This window comes from Trematomus bernacchii, unplaced genomic scaffold (assembly GCF_902827165.1).
Source record: "Trematomus bernacchii unplaced genomic scaffold, fTreBer1.1, whole genome shotgun sequence".
Classification (NCBI taxonomy): Eukaryota; Metazoa; Chordata; class Actinopteri; order Perciformes; family Nototheniidae; genus Trematomus; species Trematomus bernacchii.
This window is the reverse complement of record NW_022988098.1, coordinates 2,190,630-2,209,972: the sequence shown is the minus strand read 5'-3', so window position 1 is coordinate 2,209,972 and position 19,343 is coordinate 2,190,630. Positions and strand designations below refer to the sequence as shown.

The following is a 19,343-nucleotide window of genomic DNA, read 5'->3' as shown; positions in this document are numbered from 1 at the left end:
ATCTTGATTTGGATATGATCATTTACAGTAAAAAAAGTCTATAAGAAAGGATTAAGTGTTATTCCACAGACAGTGCGGTAGACAGCGCCCCCCTGTGGCCGTCACTGCGCACTACAGACCGGCATGAGGTTTCCGGTGTTATGGCGACCACCGGCAACATCTTCGCTTCTGTTTCGAAAACAGCCGGCTTTGCTTTCAGGTAAACCCCTTCTCACTCAAACTCAACCAAACATTATTTGAAAGACCGTTGTTATGCACATTTGTGTCCGTCTCAAGTGTTTTGCACCGTGGAAAGGCTGTATATGTTCCTTCTCTGTTGTTTTACTGTTACTGTTACAGCTTGAGTTAACGTGAAGGGGTCTTTGTGAACGCTACATGTTAGCCGCCACATGTACATTTCAGACATTAGCCTCAAATTAAGTATTTTCACATTCAACCACATGAAAGGGTAAAAAGTGCGTTATTATCTCCTTATTATCCTACTTCATGCATGCCTATCAAGTCACTGAGCGTGTCTTGGCGGGTTGCAAATCTTAACGCTATCTTTACGCTTGGTTAACTAATTGACTAAAAGCCAAGAGTTTTGGAGTTATGTTGTTTGTGATGAGCTGTCCAAAATGAAGTGTGCTTCTTCTCTGTGAACCTACGTGCGACAAAAACAAACAACCCTAGGGATGAAGTTGACTAGGGCTTGTAAAAAAAGAAAGAAAGAAAGACCTGCTTTGTATCACCGTGTTTTAACCATATACAGTCTATGGTTTTAACATGTAGCTTGCTGTTGACATGTCTCATAGATATAACTGTTGTTTTAATGCAGCACAGGAGTTTTAATCATCCCGTTACATCACGTCACGCCCATAGCAAAGAGTGTTTACTGTTATTTTGACCAAGTAACTCCTTGAAAAGTAACATCAGAGGTGGAAGAAGTACTCAGAAGTAGAAGTACCAGAGTATATAAATACTCTGTTATAAGTAAAAGTCCTGCATTCAAAATGTTACTTAAGTACAAGTACACAACCAATAGCATATATTTTTTAATGTTACTCCAGTTGTAACTAAAGTCTTATTTAATCATAATCTGCAAAGTAACTAAAGAGTAAAAGTACACTATTTACCTCTGACTTGTAGTGTAGTAGAAGTACAAAGTAGCAAACATTTGAAATACTCAGGTCCCTCAAATGTGTACTTAAGTAAAATGTACTTAGTTACTTTACAGTACACCACTGCTAATAGACAGAACTGTTGTTTTTTAATGCAGCACAGGAGTTTCAATAATCTCATTACATCCTGTTACGCCCATGGCAAAGAGTTTACTTTAACCAAGTAGCTCCACCTAATAAATGACTGGTGATAACTCTTAACAACTTATTGGTGCCAAACCCATTATAATTGTGTTACAAGCAACATAAGTCCTTCCCAGGTCATTAAGTTGTGGAAAGAGAGCCATTGTTATACAGCACTTGTGGTATCTGCAATAACAGCAGCCACATAATATTACTTTTATTTTGTGTAAAGAATGTCTGTGGCTTTGGGCTGTGGTAGCACATGCATACTGGAGACATGAAAAATGTATCATGTAAATATGACTGTCTGTTACAGTACTTCATAGGTGAGATTGTAACCAGCCAGCAGTTTTTAGTCACCCCTCCATCTCCGTTATGATCGCTCAGACAACAGTAGGAAACAGGTCAGTAATACTTCCTGCAACAGGACCTTTCCTTATGAGGCGCTCAGACCCGCCTGAGGCTGCGCTCCCACACACTTTGCTTCTTGTGCCCACATGCTTGTAAACTGTGGTGTTAGGCTTTCCACCACGATTACAGAGTCTGAGTCTGCGTCTCCTCTTCTTTTTTCTTCCTTTCTCAGAGTGCTGTGAAGAGAAAGACGGCTGTCTCACATGTCTGTGTATTTCTGACTATGCTCCTCTTGGTAGCGCTGGGCATAGTTTTTCCGTTCGCTGTGGTCACCACTGAGAGAGCTGAGAGCATCAACGACAATCCACTATCACCGCTGCTTAACTACAGCAGCATCTCCCTGCCGCCAGAGCACCTACCCTACTACTTCTACAACAACAAGAGGGACGCCAAGCAATGCCGCCTGGACCCTCTCTGCCCTTTTAAAGTAAGATATGCACTCTGTCAACTCTTTACTGTTCAAATATGTCCTATGCGTAGGGAGGTAGCATGTTAGGTAGGTTCGTTGTGAGGAAGAGCTCTCGCAAAGCTCTTGACTAATGACATGAAACGTGTTTGTAATTGTATTTCTGTTAGTGTTGTGTGTTATTTAGTTGCAGCACATTGTGTAATGGACTTCACTCAGTTGCATTTTTTAATCATGCTATCTCAGTACAATGCAATGTGGCTAAATGTCGATGTGACACTGATGCTCCACACAGAGCGATTTAGAAAGGTTAAGAAACATGGCTGTGGCATTTACCACAAAGATACATATTTTTTTCAAACATCAGCAATATTTTTAATCGATAACTCTTAGTTCTCATGTTACTTAAAAAAAAAAAAAAAAGCATTTTCTCCTACCCCGACTAGAGCAATGCATAAAGGCTGAACTTGTTCTCACTTGTTTTTACAACAGGATGCACTGCAGGATCTGTCTGCCTGTTGGGGATACGAGAAGAATTGTGATCCAGGGAAGCGCTTCAGCTATCCAGTCTGTACCAAAGCAGACTCTGCATGGTATTGTTCCTCACATTATATAGTAAAACGCTTTATGTTATCAGAAGTATTATGTAGTTTACATCATTTACTTTCCACATGTTTTAATCAGCTGTCTATGATGTGTCCGATGCTCAGTATCTTAAGTATATATATTTATTGAATTAACTGTCCCAACATGTTTTTTCCAAAGTAGAAGTGTATCATTCAGAGCATGCATATTTGAACCACTGTGCTTGTTTTGTCAGGGCCCGTTCACTGGAGGCCGCCCAGGAGCTTTTCTGGAAGCAGGCAGATTTTGGCTACGTCAAGGAGCGCCTCTCTGAGCTCAAAACACTCTGCAAGGCCACCAAGCCAGTAAGTACGTTCATTTCCTTAGTTCCCACGGGCCTGCTGAGTCCACAGGAAGAAACAACAGGTAGAAATACACAGAGTGTTGAACAAAAGGGTCCACAGACAATAGACCTGAACATAAGTTCAAAGGCTTTAGTGTAGAGAGAGCATAGAATAGAGACTCACAATCTAAGCGATAATAGCACTAAGTATTACATATTTCTACTCTTATTATTTTCACAGGGGGACTCCTCTTTAAGATGTAGTAGCCACATTCGCTTCTGTAAGGCAACAAACCTTTATCTGGACTTGCGTGAGCCGCGCAGAGGTCATGAGAGGTCAGTATTGCTAAAATGTAACCAAAAATGAACACTGACAGATTATGGCTTTCTAAAAACTATGTTTATGTTGCAGATACAAGGAGGACTTCATCCAGCAAGGAGAGATTGGTGGTCGATGCAGACTCAACAAGCCTGCACTCGCTGCAGAGGGAGAGCACAAGAGCCCCTTGCAATCGTGGTGAGTCAGGACACACACTCAATGTTTGGAAAAAAACATTTATTATTTAAGTTTGACCATGAGGCTAAAAAGACTTTCCCTAACCGGGACTCGAAGCTAGGAAGCGGTGATGAGAGCACTGAATCCTAACCACTAGTCCAGGGGTAGCACTAGTCCACCAGGCACCTGTGGTGGAACAGTTTCAGGAAAGACTTGCATCAATAGACTATTTAAAGCTCCCATGTCATGCTTTTCCGGTTATTACCCGTCCCCTTGTGTGTTATGAAGGTTTTTATGCATGTAAACGGTGTGCAGAGTCAAAACCCTCAAAGTACACCCTGTAGCGAGTAAAACTCTAACACAGAAAATACCTCCCCAAAACGCCTCGTTGGAGATACGTCACTGCCCATTTGAGTCTTCCATTTAGTTCCGGGTACCGCCTGATGTCATGCGGTACCCGGAACGAAATGGACCAATCCCGAAGAGCTATGGCCACACCAGCAGCGGCGTGTTCCTCCTCCAGAGGTTCGAAGAACCAGCATTTCACAGACGAAAGCTTCCAAAACATTGCCCAGTTTGAGGCCGGATATGCACAGCTTGTTTGGACCGTTTGGAGCAGGGGAAGATCTGGGTATACAACCTGTAAGTTTGCATTGTTATTTGTGTATTTATCAAACAAGACTGTTTAAATGTGTAAACTGTGTTGGACTGCTAAGCCATTGACACAGTGCTAACTGTGCTAACTAAGTTGCTAGAGTTTCCATATATCAACTCTAATATCAGCAGATGGCCTTGCATACATGTATCTCATAGCAGGAGAATGTCTGCATTCACACACAAAATACCTATTGACAGTATACTGCGGGTGATTTGCCGGTCAGTCGCGAAACGTAATTACATTATAGCTGGCGTAGCGATCTAACACACGGAGCTTGAGCTAGTTTTGGTCAGAAAAACATTTTTGTGATGCTACGTTGCTAGCGTTTAAATATATCAACTACAATGTCAGCAGATGGCCTTACATGTTTGTCATGGCAGGAGAATGTCTGCAGTCACACACACGGAATACTCATACAGTATACTCCGGTTTACCGTACATTGTGACCGTACATATACTGCATGTAGCTAACGAGGCTAGCTGTATGCTAGCGCAAAACAATGTATTCATGCAAGTTACATTGTATGGTAGCAGAATACCCGTATACGATTGCAATTATAAACACGTTATTGCTAGCCTAATATGAACCACTAGCTTTTGTTCATAGTAGTTTTATTACACTGCATTATAGTTGCCTTTCCTCCAAGCTAACGTTCATATCGTGTTAGCTACCAAGGTAAACAAAGCTAGGTTAGCATATTAGCAGGCAAGCTGTTCATTACACAACTACTACTAACGAATCTAAAACAACTAAGTTTCTCTAATATTTTGTGATTTGCATTTGATTTCGTCCAGCCAGATCCTGGCGGACAATCCATGACGGGGAAGGGATTCTACTACTACTGAGGCGTCGTGCTAAAAGGCACCGCACCGCACCGGCTGTGCGCAGGCAAGAGGAGGAGGAATGGATGATATACCGTGTATATATGTATATTTATGTTCATTTTGTACATTTCTAAAAATAAAGTTTAATGGAAATACTTAGTAGGCCTATCCTTTCTTCCCTGAATTCATATATAGCAAACCATGATTTGATTTCTCATCAAACAGTAGTAGTTTATAACGGGTAAAAATAACTTACTCTTTGTTATGAGCGGCTCGTAGGCCACAAAGACAAGGAGACATACACGAGTTTACAAAACCACGGCACATTTATTGTGGTAAATGCAAAGATAGGTGGTTGAGAGGATCGCAGAGTTAGTCTTCCTGCAGCCGCTTTGGAGAGAGACTGGGGCCGTAGTGTCCGGAGGTGTCCGTGATCGCGCTGATTACCCTCTTCAGCTCCACCCCATCGTAAGACAAAGGCCCTGGGGCCGTCACACTCTTCTATAACAACAGTTAAAAATATATATGTATATAAAATATACCGCTGTACCGACGCCATGATAAGACTGATGTTACGCTGAGAGCAGCCGGGAAAAGCACTGACATGGGCGCAGCCTCTCTGGTGGTTGACTAATCAGAACGAGTGGCCGAGCTGACCAATCGGAGCACACTAGGCTCACAGGGAGGGGGGGGGGCAAGAGCTCCAACGAGTCGTTTAGTGGAGAAAGTGAATACTGCTGAATACACAAGCTTGACAGAGATGCTGTATGCGAAACCAATGTGAGTTTGGAAAATTGCACAGTATAAATCTATTTTAGTATACCTCAACAATGTAATTATGATCAGTGGAAATGGCCATGACATGGGCCCTTTAAGTGTTTCTGTATTCTAGTGAGTATGATTTGGTAATTGCTAAGGATGATTATTAACTGAGTCTTTTGGTTGGTCCATTGAAACAACTCTTTTAATCTGCAATTGAATGTTCACTTATCTCTGACGGTGAGAGTCCCAAATCCTCTTCATCTTTCTACTGATTTATGACTGTTAGTTAGTGGCCAGGCTAAAACTGTGTTCCCTGACCGGGAATCGAACCCGGGCCGCGGCGGTGAGAGCGCCGAATCCTAACCACTAGACCACCAGGGACCTGATGAAGCTGTTTGGAACTCGTGATTTCCAATGTATTACATGCATTGAGACGTTGTTGGTTAGACATTTGTTCATTTAAAGTAGCATGCCTCTGATTGGCAGATTGAAACAAGTTATGTGATATGTGATTTGCCAATTAAAACAAGTCATTTGATTGGTCCGATAAAACAAGAAATTTGATGGCTAATTTAATGTTCTCTTCTTTCTAATGGTGGGAGCGACAAATCCTATTTCTTTTTTTTGATACTTGATTGCTTTTTTTTTTACATCATGACAATGAGTTTATCACCTTTTTGCTGTTGACTTTTAGTTGACGGCCTAAATGTCGTTCCCTGACCGGGAATCGAACCCGGGCCGCGGCGGTGAGAGCGCCGAATCCTAACCACTAGACCACCAGGGACCTGGTTCAACACTTTTGAACTCAGGTTATCTGGAACTGTAAAGCATGTACTCAGTAAGCTAACTTCACTCAATTTGAAGGGCCTTTTGTCAGCAAGATCATTTATTATATACTTAAACTATTATCCGTCAACATAAGGCCTAACAAACTAGCCCTCTCTCGCTGATGACCAGGAAAAGCCAGTCTGTTGAGGGTGGGCCAGCTCGATGGATAACTCGTCTGACTACAGATCAGAAGATTCTAGGTTGCTCTTCTGTCTCACTTGTGTCACTTTTTCCTCCCACTGCAAAGAACATTGGGTGATCTCTGAGTGAGCAGAGAGCTTTTGCTCATATTGTGCACCTAAAATAGCAGTACAGAACATCATATTCTAATCATCAAACAAGTTCTATGTTAGCATTGATTATTCAATGTCAGTTTGAATATGTTGAGAATGTTCTTTCCGTGGCATTTGTTGAAATGTTATCTTTCACAGGCACTTACAGAGAAACTGTTTTAAGCAAATGTCAATGGGATGTTGCGCTAAAGACATGGGCATACCATTGAAACAGGGTCATACGTATAACAACGTCTCAAAGAAGGCACATTCCTGTTTTTTGGTTGCAAATATTTCTTTCTTGCTGTTTTAGGTATGCTGAGCTGCAGACATACACAGAGCTGGACTTTGATCCCATAGAGGATGGACACTGTGACACCATCATTGAGAAGCCCACTGTTTTCATGAAACTAGATGCTGGTAGGTAATCAATTTAAAGTTCTGCAACCTAAACAAGTAGGTCAAACCTTTAGTTATAATGCAACTTAAAGAAAAACAATACTTTTGCTCTTACACCCAATAAATAATAAAAAAACTTTCTCAAAACCTTGTTGCAGAAATGAAATGAATCCTGAGTGTTATTGTTTGAGTCAAACAGAGTTATCACAAGAATAATGTGTGTGTGTTTTCCTAACAGGGGTGAACATGTACCATCACTTCTGTGACTTTGTCAACCTCTACATCTCCCAGCACATCAACAACTCCTTCAGCTCCGATATCAACATCGTCATGTGGGACACGGTGGGTACCTGCTGTCTCCCACTACCGTTTGTAACAAGGGATGTTGTCATCTAGATATTTCTCTAGTTAGTTGTTTCTGTTTAAGGTGAACCAGCACAGACTGCTCATTCATGTGAACATGCCTGTTATCACCATTGAAAAGGACAAAAAATAACTTTAATTTGGAAATAAACAACAACTTGTGATTCTATGGACTGATATTGCAATTGCGATATCATTCTAAATATGACAGGAAACATCACATTCTATAAAAAAATATATATTTGAATGATCAAGTGCCAAGAAAGGACTCTTGAATGAAGTCTGTAGAAAACAGTGTGTTGGGCAGGCATCTCCACAATACTTAACTCAGAATAGTATTTTTTCACATATTTCCGCTTTATGAGATATTGCCCTAACTATGATTTGGATATTGCACTAAATTGCAATATCAACGACATTATTAAGATTAATTGTGCAGCCATACTTTGTGTTACCTAAACAGACAGAGTGGGTCTCAAAGATACAACACAAGATTGCATAATGGAAATGCAGACGGTTATTTTGATTATCTAGTCACATGCAGTGGCATAGTTTAGTTTTTACCCGTTCCAGAAATGAAAAAAACAGACATACAATCATTTTAAGTAAGTGTCTGAAAATTAAGATTGGAATCGAGAACTACAACCCAGCCAGAAAGCCAAACATGAATTTCTATTGAAGTCACAGTTTTTGTTTAACAAGTCAGTGGCATATGTGCCAATGAAGACATCAAGGGGAAACAGGAGTTGAAAAACAGACAACCTTATCCGGCCCATTGTTCCCCCGACTGCACAGAGGGAGAGAGGAAAAGGGAACGAGAGAAACCTGCCGGGGAGGAGGAAAGCAGTGACCTTTCATACAAACTGCACACTGCGTTCCAAACAGTGGCAGGCTGTCAGACAACAGATTTGATATAAAACCACAGATTCAGAAAAACTACAACCAGCTGAGTTTGTAAACAGATGACTGAGTCTGGCACTGCTAACGGCGTTCATGGATTTTATTGTTGTGTTTTTGATTTCAGATCTGTTCTGTTCTTTTACGTCTTTTTTCACAGAGCGTTTATGGTTATGGAGATCTGTTCGCTGCAACATGGAGGGCTTTCTCAGAGAACGACATCATCCACCTGAAGACCTATGACTCGAAAAGAGTAAGTGTGATGTCACCTCTGTGATCATTGTGCGCTCCTTCTCTCTTAAGGTCTTAGCCTGTGGTCCACATATTTTTTTGTGCTTAAAGGGGACCTATCATGCAAAATTCACTTTTGTACGTCTTTTATACATGAATATGTGTCCCCGGTGTTCCAGGGAACTCACCAAGTGTCAGAAAACACAACCCTCTCTATTTTCCTCCATACCCAAATCTCTAAAAAAGGGGCTGCAACGGATCTGATAAAAACTGATCCAGATTTGAACACTGTCCTGACGTCAGGACGGTGGCGCTACGGCTATTGGGCCAACTCCACCAATCAGGACGAGACAGCCACGGCCATTGCCGTTCGAAAGCGCTGGAGACGCTGTAGTACATATGCCAGGCCTGTAGATGGTGCTGTTCTCACTGAATCTGCCCTTGCAAAAACAGAGCTAAAAAATGTCAAATTGAGCAAAATGAGGCATGGCTAAAATGCATGATCTGTTTGGTATTTTGAAAAAGAAAAAGGATAAATATGCCTTATATAGGTATGGTCCTACACTATATTATTCAAATATAGCATGATAGGTCCACTTTAAAGGTTCATAACTGGGTTCAATGACCCATAAGACTCTCATTGGCCGCCATGTTAAAAGCTGATCAGATCCTCTTAATGCTAAGGAAAGGTGCCTCAATGTCTCCTTTCTTATCTGCTTAAGCATAGGGAATGCTGGACAATCCTTTACATAAAAGAAAGGAGATAATGCCTTCCAACAAATTCTAAGGGCAGCAACATTTAAACATTTACAGCGACACTTCAGACCCTTTTTAGAGCCTTTTCACTGCCAGTAGCTTAGTGTGAGTGCATCTTAGCACTGTCCTTTAGTACTTCTCCTGCTCCTCTATCCTTGAACTGGTGACATTTTCCATCAAGGAAAAGTGGTGAGGAAAAATACTTTACAAACGTGTTTTTTTGTCCACAGCCTTGAAAACGTGTACGAAATTGTGAAACTATAACCTACCATGGTTGAACGGATTTGTACCTCCCATGGACACTAAAATATCCTTTATATAAAATCCAATGAACGAATCACAGCAATAAGCAGGTTCTATATAATATGTTTCCAAATTGTTTATATACACTCACATCATCATTATAATGTTTTGAAAGTAATTGAAGTATGCATTATGTGCAACACCGTGACATATACACAGAGTGACGTAACTGCCACGCTGTATACTAACTACATTGATCTATTCACACTTGTTCACAGGTGTGCTTCAAAGACGTCGTTTTCTCCCTCCTCCCGAGAATGAGATACGGCCTCTTTTACAACACGCCTCTCGTAAGTTACTCTTTGTGTGTGTGTGTGTGTGTGTGTGTGTGTGTGTGTGTGTGTGTGTGTGTGTGGTGTGTGTGTGTGTGTGTGTGTGTGTGTGTGTGTGTGTGTGTGTGTGTGTGTGTGTGTGTTTGTGTGTGTGTGTGTGTGTGTGTGTGTGTGTGTGTGTGTGTGTGTGTGTGTGTGGTGTGTGTGTGTGTGTGTGTGTGTGTTGTGTGTGTGTGTGTGTGTGTGTGTGTGTGTGTGTGTGTGTGTGTGTGTGTGTGTGTGTGTGTGTGTGTGTGTGTGTGTGTGTGTGTGTGTGAGACCACAAATCAGACATACTTTACATATCTATCTGCCCTAATTTCAGTGGTTCATTTTTTCAATCCTGCTTTTTTTATATATATATTTTTTTCATCTCACACTTGTGATAGACTATTATGATTACTTTTCACCATTTATTGCTCTTTCCTTCCCACATGCACAAAGATATCCGCTTGAGTCATAAACATGCATTTCGGGTCAAATATGTACGTGATGTATTCAAAAGCTCAGCGTGTGCTTATGTTATTTAAATGATAATTCCAAGGAGATTACAATAAAGATGATAGCAGGTAAATATGTGTTGTCCTGTGGTTCCAGCCTTGAGGTGTGGAATATTGATAGGTCAGCCGCACGCTGATGCTTTTGATTGCTCCTGCAGCACATGTCATGTTTATATTCATGTCTTCACATTCACAGCTGCAGCGCTGCAGTGTATGTGTGACAATCTTGGCCTTGAGAAATGCTTCTGCTCATTTGATATTCATCCCAGGGAGATTAGAAATATGTTTGCAATTGTCAGATTCCCAGTGTTACATATCTTTCATCTCAACCCAGTGCAAAGCTGTGGCCGGATTCAATTTGCCTTCAATTCATTTCCAATCAGAGAGTACATTTTCTGAAAGTACAAACATTGCTAATCTTTTTGCACGAGTGTATGCCACCAACATATCCCTAACCCTGATGCACTGAATTGATTTGATCTAAGTTGTAAATTGTGAAATTGACACTCCTGTGGTGTGTTGATGGCAGATCTCCGACTGCTACAGTGAAGGGATGTTTCGGGCGTTCTCCCAGCACGTCCTGCATCGACTGAACATCCCTCAAGCCGGGCCAAAGGTAGGATGAACATCATTTAGGAAAACCAAAGCAACACCTGTTAACTCTATATTCTGATCTACTTCATGTACATAGGAAGGACAGTTTAACCTTTATATCCAGTTAATTCACTAACTAAATATGTTTATGAATCTTACATTTGAGGTTTCCTGCAGCTATTGACTGATCTTTAGGCTGTTGAGTCTCTCAGTCGGTCTTGGTGAAACCATTTCCTCTTTTGTAAAGCAGTTTTTCTGTTATTCCTGTGTTTATTCATGATTTTTTCTTAGTAATCCAAGTTATGGTCGACAGACAGTTACTGAAACAAGCCAGAAACTATTATTAGTACAGTCAAACAGCTTTTACATAAAGTCAGTGTTCCCTGACCGGGAATCGAACCCGGGCCGCGGCGGTGAGAGCGCCGAATCCTAACCACTAGACCACCAGGGAGCTTGCAGCACCTCAGGGATCTTAAGCACCACACCAACATGTTGAGAAGTTCATTAGTTTAACATGGTTTATTAGCTTATAATCTTTACTATTTTAAGTAACTAAACTGTCAGATAAATGTAGTGGAGTAAGAAATACAATATTGACTTCTAAAATGCAGTGGAATAGAAGTATAAAATAGCATAAAATGAAAATACTCACATCAAGTTCTTCAAAATGCCACTTAAATACAGTAAATGTAGTAAATGTACTTTTTTAAACTCCACCACTGATTGCAACTCGTTAGATGACGGAGTATTTTGTTTGAACTTATATGTTTTAAAAGTTATCCACATAAGCCATGCTTATTTTTCTGTGTTATAAGTGAAATAAAATACACATCAGACAATAAGGTGCTTTCTCTGACACATTGCTAAGAACAGTTCCAGACACTGAGAAAGATAACACAGCATTATTAATGCAAATATACTAAAACGTATTCACTTGATCGACACAGCCTGCTTGTAGAGGAGTTTAGAGGATTTGGTTTCCTTTACGCATGTACCAAAAATAGCCTGAGGGAGAGGAGCAACTGGCAAGGCTGTGAGTTTTGTGCTGTGATGGATAACTTTCCTCAAGTCCCTTTGAAAAGTTAAAATCACTTCTCTGAAAAACATTGTCTGAGCCAACATTATACATTCCCTCTGGATGATTAGCTCAGACCTGAAATATGAAACATATTCACTCTCCTATTGGTTAATTAGAGTTAGCGAGTTACACTTTGGGTGACAAATCACTCCCTGGTGGTCTAGTGGTTAGGATTCGGCGCTCTCACCGCCGCGGCCCGGGTTCGATTCCCGGTCAGGGAACACTTTAGTTACTCACCATTCAGCAAGTAAACAAAATACTTAAAGTGGACCTATCATGCTATATTTGAATAATATAGTGTAGGACCATACCTATATAAGGCATATTTATACTTTTTTTTTTTTTAAATACCAAACCGATCATGCATTTTAGCCATGCTTCATTTCGCTCAATTTGCACTTTTTTTAGCTCTGTTTTTGCAAGGGCTGATTCTGTGAGAACAGCACCATCTACTGGCCTGGCATATGTACTACAGCGTCTCCAGTGCTTTCGAACGGCAATGGCCGTGGCTGTCTCCTCCTGATTGGTGGAGTTGGCCCAATAGCCGTAGCGCCACCGTCCTGACGTCAGGACAGTGTTCAAATCTGGATCAGTTTTGATCAGATCCGTTGCAGCCCCTTTTTTAGAGATTTGGGTATGGAGGAAAATAGAGAGGGTTGTGTTTTCTGACACTTGGTGAGTTCCCTGGAACACCGGGGACACATATTCATGTATAAAAGACGTACAAAAGTGCATTTTGCATGATAGGTCCCCTTTAAAGAAGGCATGGCCATGTACAAAACCTAAGACTGCATACAAACAAAAACTTACAATGTTCCATTGGTACTAAGAGTTGAAGGACAAATAAACCTGACATGTATGCCCTACTTCCATGCAGTTTGGAGGATTTTCCATCTTAACAACCTGAAGGTTACATTGTAGTTTCATTATTTTTTCTCAGGTTGAAATATTCACTACACTCAGCGTAGTTGCGGCATAGGCATTTGCCATTAAAAACCACTAGACCACTAGCTTTAACAGACAACACATTATAACATGGTAAGGCTTCAATCTCTGCCATAACTGAGTTTCAGAGTAATTTTTTAAGAAGAAAGTAGAGAACAAGTACTGTATTCTTTAAAGCCTCCATTTGGATGTGTAGTTTTTAGTTTGGAAACGACTTCTTCTACTGATCAGGCTCTCCTTGCTATTCAAACAAAGAACAGGTTGTTGCAGCACATTTGATTTAAGAGCAACCACTTTAACCAGACTTCACTCCAGGTGAATTCCCCACTGTGTCGCCTTCTACTCTCTGAACGAGTACTGTACATGCACACACACTCACCTACAACCCCACCCACCTTCTTACTCATCGCACATTAATATCTCCTCAGCGCTCCTCACAGGTGTTTTACGACCTGGCAGGACTTGACTGTATCTTTATGAGCAGCAAGGCCCCATAACTTCCTCCTTCCTGAGGAGCGGCTCATCGGGTATTCATGGCAATCACTGGAAATATGCTAAGAGGCCTTTTCAGCCAGACATGGGGCTGCTGCCGATAGCGGGCCCGCGCCTGAATGAGAGGTCTCCTCGGCCCTGACCCTCTCCTCAGCTACTCCTTTCATCCCTAGATTAATGGCAGCACCAAGGACTCACACTGCTGCTCCCCTCCATTGTGTGCTATTCATCCGCCTCCACCGCCCATCTCTTCCCATATCCACCTCGTCATTATTTGCTCTGGCCTTGCTCAGAGTGTCATCTTTTTTAGTATTTCTGAAAATATGTTTTAAGTAGAAAAGAGGAAACAGGGTTTGTTTTTATTGCATACACAGTATATCTACTGTTTAAAGCAAAGTGCTGTACTTTGGTTTGTTGTGTACAACAGCTTGAACATGTTGTGTGTGGCTATTTGTCATTTATATAAGGATAATGAAGTTATGATTTGTTTATTCAAATAAAAAAACGTGTTCTCTAAATTCTCCACCAGGTGGCAGTAGAAGCATTTAGAAAACTGACATACTGTAAAAACAAGAAAGATCTCGCACAAAAAAACGAATTAATTCTCCTTAAAACAAATCATGTGTTTTTGTGTGTCCCATCTTCTGAGCCGTATGAAAGTGAGATTCTACGTAAAGGCTTTCTTACTTATTCTGAATGGGCCTCATGTTTTCCCAGCCGCCTATCTTTTCTGTCCTTGGCTGATTGATTATTGGGTGCATTGCTGTTTTCAGGAGGGGCGTGTTCGTGTCACCCTGCTGGCACGCAGCACAGAATACAGAAGGATATTAAACCAAGTGGAGGTGAGTGCCCCCCCCCCCTTCCCTTTTCCTGCCTCTTAACTTTTCTCACACTTTTCCCCCCCGTCGTATTCTGCCACGTCTTCTTTATTCTCCCCTTCCCCTGTCTTTCACTCCCTCTGTGTGTCTCATTCTATTTCTCCACTCTGTACATCTCTCTCCCGCCCACAGCCCCTCCTCTCAGCCATTGATTTACTGCCCACATCTGTTAAGTGCCTATTTAAAATCTTATTTGCTATAAATAGTACAAGTAAAAAAGGCTTGTGATTTATACCCTTGCTGCCCGTGTTTGTTTGCGCTTTCATTGATCAGAAACACACGTCGCTCTGTTGTCGTTACAGCTGGTAAACGCCCTCAAGACTGTGCCTTTACTGGAGGTCAACGTGGTGGACTACAAATTCAAGTGAGTTATAGAGTGCTGGCCACATTACCACAGGAGCTACTCAGTGCTGGTCAGGGATGTGAAAGGGCTGTAGAAGAATACACAAAGTGTTTTAAACGGTGTAATAGTGATGATTGACGTGTGATTCCCTGTCTGTCTCTCAGGGATGTTCCCTTTCTGGTGCAGCTGAGGATCACACACAACTCTGACATCTTTATAGGGATGCACGGGGCGGGTCTCACACACCTCCTCTTCCTCCCTGACTGGGCTGTCATCTTTGAGCTGTGAGTGACAGGTGTTGTCTGCCAATGTGTGTGCGTGTGTATATGTGTGAAAGACTGAGAGGGGAGAGAGAGATGGAAGTGTGAGGCACCCAAAATACCCCTCAGACACTTGTGTGCACTTGTGTGAACAACTGAGAAATACTGTGTAATTAACCAGGCATTCATCACACCAGCTACCTTGGGTAAATGTGTGTGTGTGTGTGTGTGTGTGTGTGTTGAGTGACACAGTGATAGAACATCACTGTGCATATGGCGCGAGAGAGAGAGAGAAAGAGTGAGGCAGGCCGAGGAGAGCGAGAGATAAAGTGTGTGCATCTGTCCCTCCCAGATATAATTGTCAGGATGAGAGCTGCTATCGAGATTTGGCTCGGCTGCGGGGCATTCGATACGTGACTTGGCAGAAAATGGACAAAGTGCTCCCCCAGGACAAGGTAGGGGAAACTCCCGCACCAGCCGCTATCTCCCCGGCTCACCTGTTCACACATTCATCTCACCTTTTTCACTTATAGACACACACTTACACTCTCTACACACATCTAATGTTGTACTATTATAAGCACAGCAGGGCAGACCTCATTTCTCATTCATGTCGTACAATTGTCTAAATGCAAGGACACCATGACAATAAAAACATGTGTCAATGGGGGTGTGAATCTTTCTGTACGTCACGATTCAATTTCAAATCCGTCCACGGTTCAGTGACGAGGGGAGCTCATTTCCGGATCTACTTCAGCCTACACTAATTATGGCATATAAGCAGAGTCAATTTAGATTTTGAAGATGTTTGAGTTTTTTACATTTGAAAAAGTAATTTAAACAGAAAGTGAAACATTTTCTCAGAACTTGCACAGAAAAAACACTTTTTACAAGAAAAGTGTTTAGTGTTTTTCAATTCTCAGTGGTAAAAATGCTGCTGGTTATGAAATCAAATGAGTTTACTTACTACTTCAGCTCGACATAACAGTGACATTGCTGTGGGATTACTGCTCATCCGTAGCAATATATCTAGGTTCTTTTGTAAAATTATAATTGTTTGATTTCTACATATCAATGTTTTTATTTTGCTTTCATATTGTCTATCTAATGCTTAAACGTCTCTCTTTCACTTCCCTCAGGGTCACCATCCGACCATCGGGGACCACCCAAAGTTCACCAACTACTCCTTCGACGTGGGGGAGTTCATGCGCCTCGTGCTGGAAGCTGCTGATTACGTCTCTCACCATCCCAAATGGAGGCGTCGCTCCCTTCACGATGAACTCTAGAGTCTCTGTGAGTTTGGGACACAGGCGAAGAACCTTTAACATGAAGCTGCCAACTCTTTTTATTGAAGTTATTTTGAAACTGATCCATCAGCGGTGAGTATTTGTCACCTCCTCTCCGCAGCTTTGACAGGTCTGGATGAGTGAAAGCAATATGGCGGACAAGTCCGAGTTGAATCGCCTCCACCAGCTCTATTAGTGTCAAATCAGTTCAAGGATGAGGTGTGTGCAGTCCAGGCATCTGGAGAGCGATAAGAAGCGTCCTATGTTTCTTCATTACCTCCGGTGCGTGTACTTCATTCAGCAGCGACAAAGTTAGCTAATGAGCAGCTGTTACGGCGTCCCTTTACTTGCGACATCTTGTCACATTTGATCAGTGTCACCTTGATGCGAGCCGTTGACAATCGCACCAGCGTTTCTGAACACAGCCAGCTTACATCAGTCTAATATGATGCATGCACTCTTGCAGTTAGTTTGTCATGTGAATTTCAGTTATCTTAAACGATAATAACTCTAAAACTAATTGACAGAAAGTAAGTGAGACACTCCAAGATGGATCTTCTTTTATATCAGTATTAGCATTTGTACAGCACTACTTTCAAAGACATTCAAAGTGAGTGTTCTGAAACATACATTCAAGTATTAGTCATTAAACTTAAAACACTACATTGTTTTATGCAACATGATGAAACTTATGTTGCTTTTAACAAAAATATTTGTCTGACTTAAAATGAGTCTTCAATTTTGCGTCGTTATTTTGCAATTTACTTTGTTTTCTTTTACACTTGTCACTTTTATAATTTAAACGTATGTCTACAGACACCAATATCTATTCTTATTGTTAGTTCCTTTGCATTTGATCAAAGGGAATGTCTTACCAGTATGATCAAACAATGAGGGTGCTGCTCCTGTTCCGTTACCTTACCTAAAGTATTTTGAATGCTGTCAGTTTTATATTTTACAGTCAATTCTACTCAAATAAAATAAGCACAATTTGCTCTGATGCAATGCACAACAGTATTTTGAGCGATTTCATTGGCCTCTGCTGACTCTTGATGTTTTATTTATCAATGAAAACCCAGTTGAACTCAGTCGGACCTTTTCGGCAGGGTTTCGCTTGCCTTGTAGGCGATTTCATATTCAGAAGCTGTGTAATATTTTCAAATAAATAATTCTTTAAAAATGCTGAAGTATGTCTTCCTGTCTGTGCTGGCCATACTAGGCATCAGAGATTTAATCCATCTTAATTTAATCCATCATCTTTTGAAGTCTGACCTTGGAGTGGGAAAAGTGAGTCCTCTGTGTTGGCGGTTCTTGCTGACACCAGACAGCTCTGTGCTGCTGTGGCTTTCATTATTTTAGTAAGTCTAGGTCTGAGGAGCGAAAGGGCTCTTCGTAAAAAGGGCATTAGTTCAGTTTTTACTGTCACTGTAATAAATCTGGATGACCTCAAAACTACCAAGTTAACAGTTGCACGCATTAACCACATGGGGGCAGTGTTACACCACAGATGAAGCCAATCCCCTGCGCTGTGTGATCGCCCCTGACAGACCTCTCTCTCAAACCGTGTGGAGAGTGAGAACAAAGCAATCACAAATATATCCAACGGGTTCATCAGGAGACCCTGTTTGTTTAAGTGTGTTTGCTCCGATACCTCAAGTGTGATGTCAGCAGTCGTTCACTGCGGATGTTGTGTCTGAACTTTTGGAGTATTGACAGACACCGGGCCTGTCTGGCATGGACACTATTTATGGCTCTGCTTGGGTTACTGCCGGTGACCTCGTAAAGAAATGAAGAATCTCTATGCAGAGGGGGATCAAAAGAAGAGGAACCAAGATGCCTGTTCTCATTAACCTTCATGGCAGTTCCAAATCAATGACCGAGGACTCTCTTTTTTTTTTTTTGCGCAAAGCCTGCCTGATGGATGTATCCAAAATGAAGCAATTGAGTGGAAAAGAAAGCAGGAGAAATACACCAATCACACACCACACCTTTGACATAAAGAGTATAAAGCATGATTAAAACACTGTGCACACGTTCTTACGCACAACACCTCTGTGTGTGGTCGATGTGTGCACAGCATAACTTTACATTTGCTTCATTGGCTGCCAGTCAATTAGTACTTTCTCCTACCTATCATCATTTAACTGGTTACATGTTTGCTGCAACTGGAGGTTTATCACCCAGCCCTCATGTTTGGGGTGTCCTTTCTTAGTGATGCCGTGACTAATCGTATAGGGAATGTTGAATGATATTTCTGTCACCCTTAACGCACACCTTGTGCAGTGAAAACCCTCAAGGACATGAAAGCTGATTGCAAGCAAAGGCTGAGGTTGAAGCAGTGAGTAAAGTCATTATCGTCTGAGCCGTGATTCACACTTCAGAATTAGTAGTTTGGCTTCAAAGTGTGAGATATTCCACAAGATGCTTTTTCTGACTGTTGGTGCCCTATTTTAGTTCGCTGACATTTCCACTGGAACAACAGTATCCACACTGTTATTCTGAACTTTCAGCTCCATTATTAAACAACTGCATGTCCCATTATTATTCAATTATTGCCAAAAGATGATCTCACAATCCTTCATCTTTCTGTTTTACAACGGGATCATTAGCCGAATCTGATTGATCTCAGAAGACAAACATTTCTCACTACCGGACTCAGACAAATCAATCCCAATCCGCTCATTTTACCTTGGCCAATTTTGCAGGCGTCCCTTTGACTCCCCGCCACAACAGGAAAACAGTGTCTCTCAGAGGTATTAATGCAGGAATATTGATTTAGTGGGAAGAAATATGCCCTAAGTTATGAGCAGATATGTCCTTAATGTTTTTCTTCCCTCCCCTGGGCGATGATTATTGGGG

General features: G+C 41.5%; 1 protein-coding gene and 4 non-coding genes across 6 annotated transcripts; 2 read left to right on the top strand and 3 right to left on the bottom strand.

Moving 5' to 3' along the window:
* Positions 1–118: 118 nt before the first annotated feature.
* On the top strand, positions 119–17,652 carry eogt (EGF domain-specific O-linked N-acetylglucosamine (GlcNAc) transferase). Of its 2 annotated transcripts, none has more exons than XM_034121834.1 (16): positions 119–199; positions 1,867–2,121; positions 2,593–2,693; positions 2,921–3,029; positions 3,249–3,343; positions 3,420–3,524; positions 7,162–7,268; positions 7,486–7,589; positions 8,668–8,760; positions 10,016–10,087; positions 11,138–11,224; positions 14,491–14,559; positions 14,898–14,959; positions 15,103–15,222; positions 15,551–15,653; positions 16,338–17,652. In XM_034121834.1, exons 2-16 carry the CDS (start codon positions 1,918–1,920, stop codon positions 16,482–16,484), a joined length of 1,578 nt encoding a protein of 525 aa, XP_033977725.1. In that variant the 5' UTR covers positions 119–199; positions 1,867–1,917; the 3' UTR covers positions 16,485–17,652. The 2 variants fall into 2 exon arrangements, with proteins under 2 accessions (XP_033977725.1, XP_033977726.1); XM_034121835.1 differs by lacking the exon at positions 119–199 and adding an exon at positions 1,613–1,687.
* Positions 6,058–6,129, bottom strand: trnae-cuc. The gene has a single exon. It is a non-coding gene; the product is annotated as a tRNA-Glu (tRNA).
* On the bottom strand, positions 6,461–6,532 carry trnae-cuc. The gene has a single exon. It is a non-coding gene; the product is annotated as a tRNA-Glu (tRNA).
* trnae-cuc lies at positions 11,582–11,653 on the bottom strand. Its single transcript has one exon. It is a non-coding gene; the product is annotated as a tRNA-Glu (tRNA).
* trnae-cuc lies at positions 12,430–12,501 on the top strand. The gene has a single exon. It is a non-coding gene; the product is annotated as a tRNA-Glu (tRNA).
* Positions 17,653–19,343: the final 1,691 nt, after the last annotated feature.

What these genes read in the sequence shown, in the direction of transcription:
- eogt (XM_034121834.1), top strand. Translation starts at nt 1,918, where the DNA reads ATGCTCCTCTTGGTAGCGCTGGGCATAGTTTTTCCGTTCGCTGTGGTC. An exon ending in TTTCATGAAACTAGATGCTG is followed by an intron (nt 7,269 to 7,485) that starts GTAGGTAATCAA and finishes TTTTCCTAACAG; the next exon opens with GGGTGAACATGTACCATCAC. An exon ending in AGACCTATGACTCGAAAAGA is followed by an intron (nt 8,761 to 10,015) that starts GTAAGTGTGATG and finishes ACTTGTTCACAG; the next exon opens with GTGTGCTTCAAAGACGTCGT.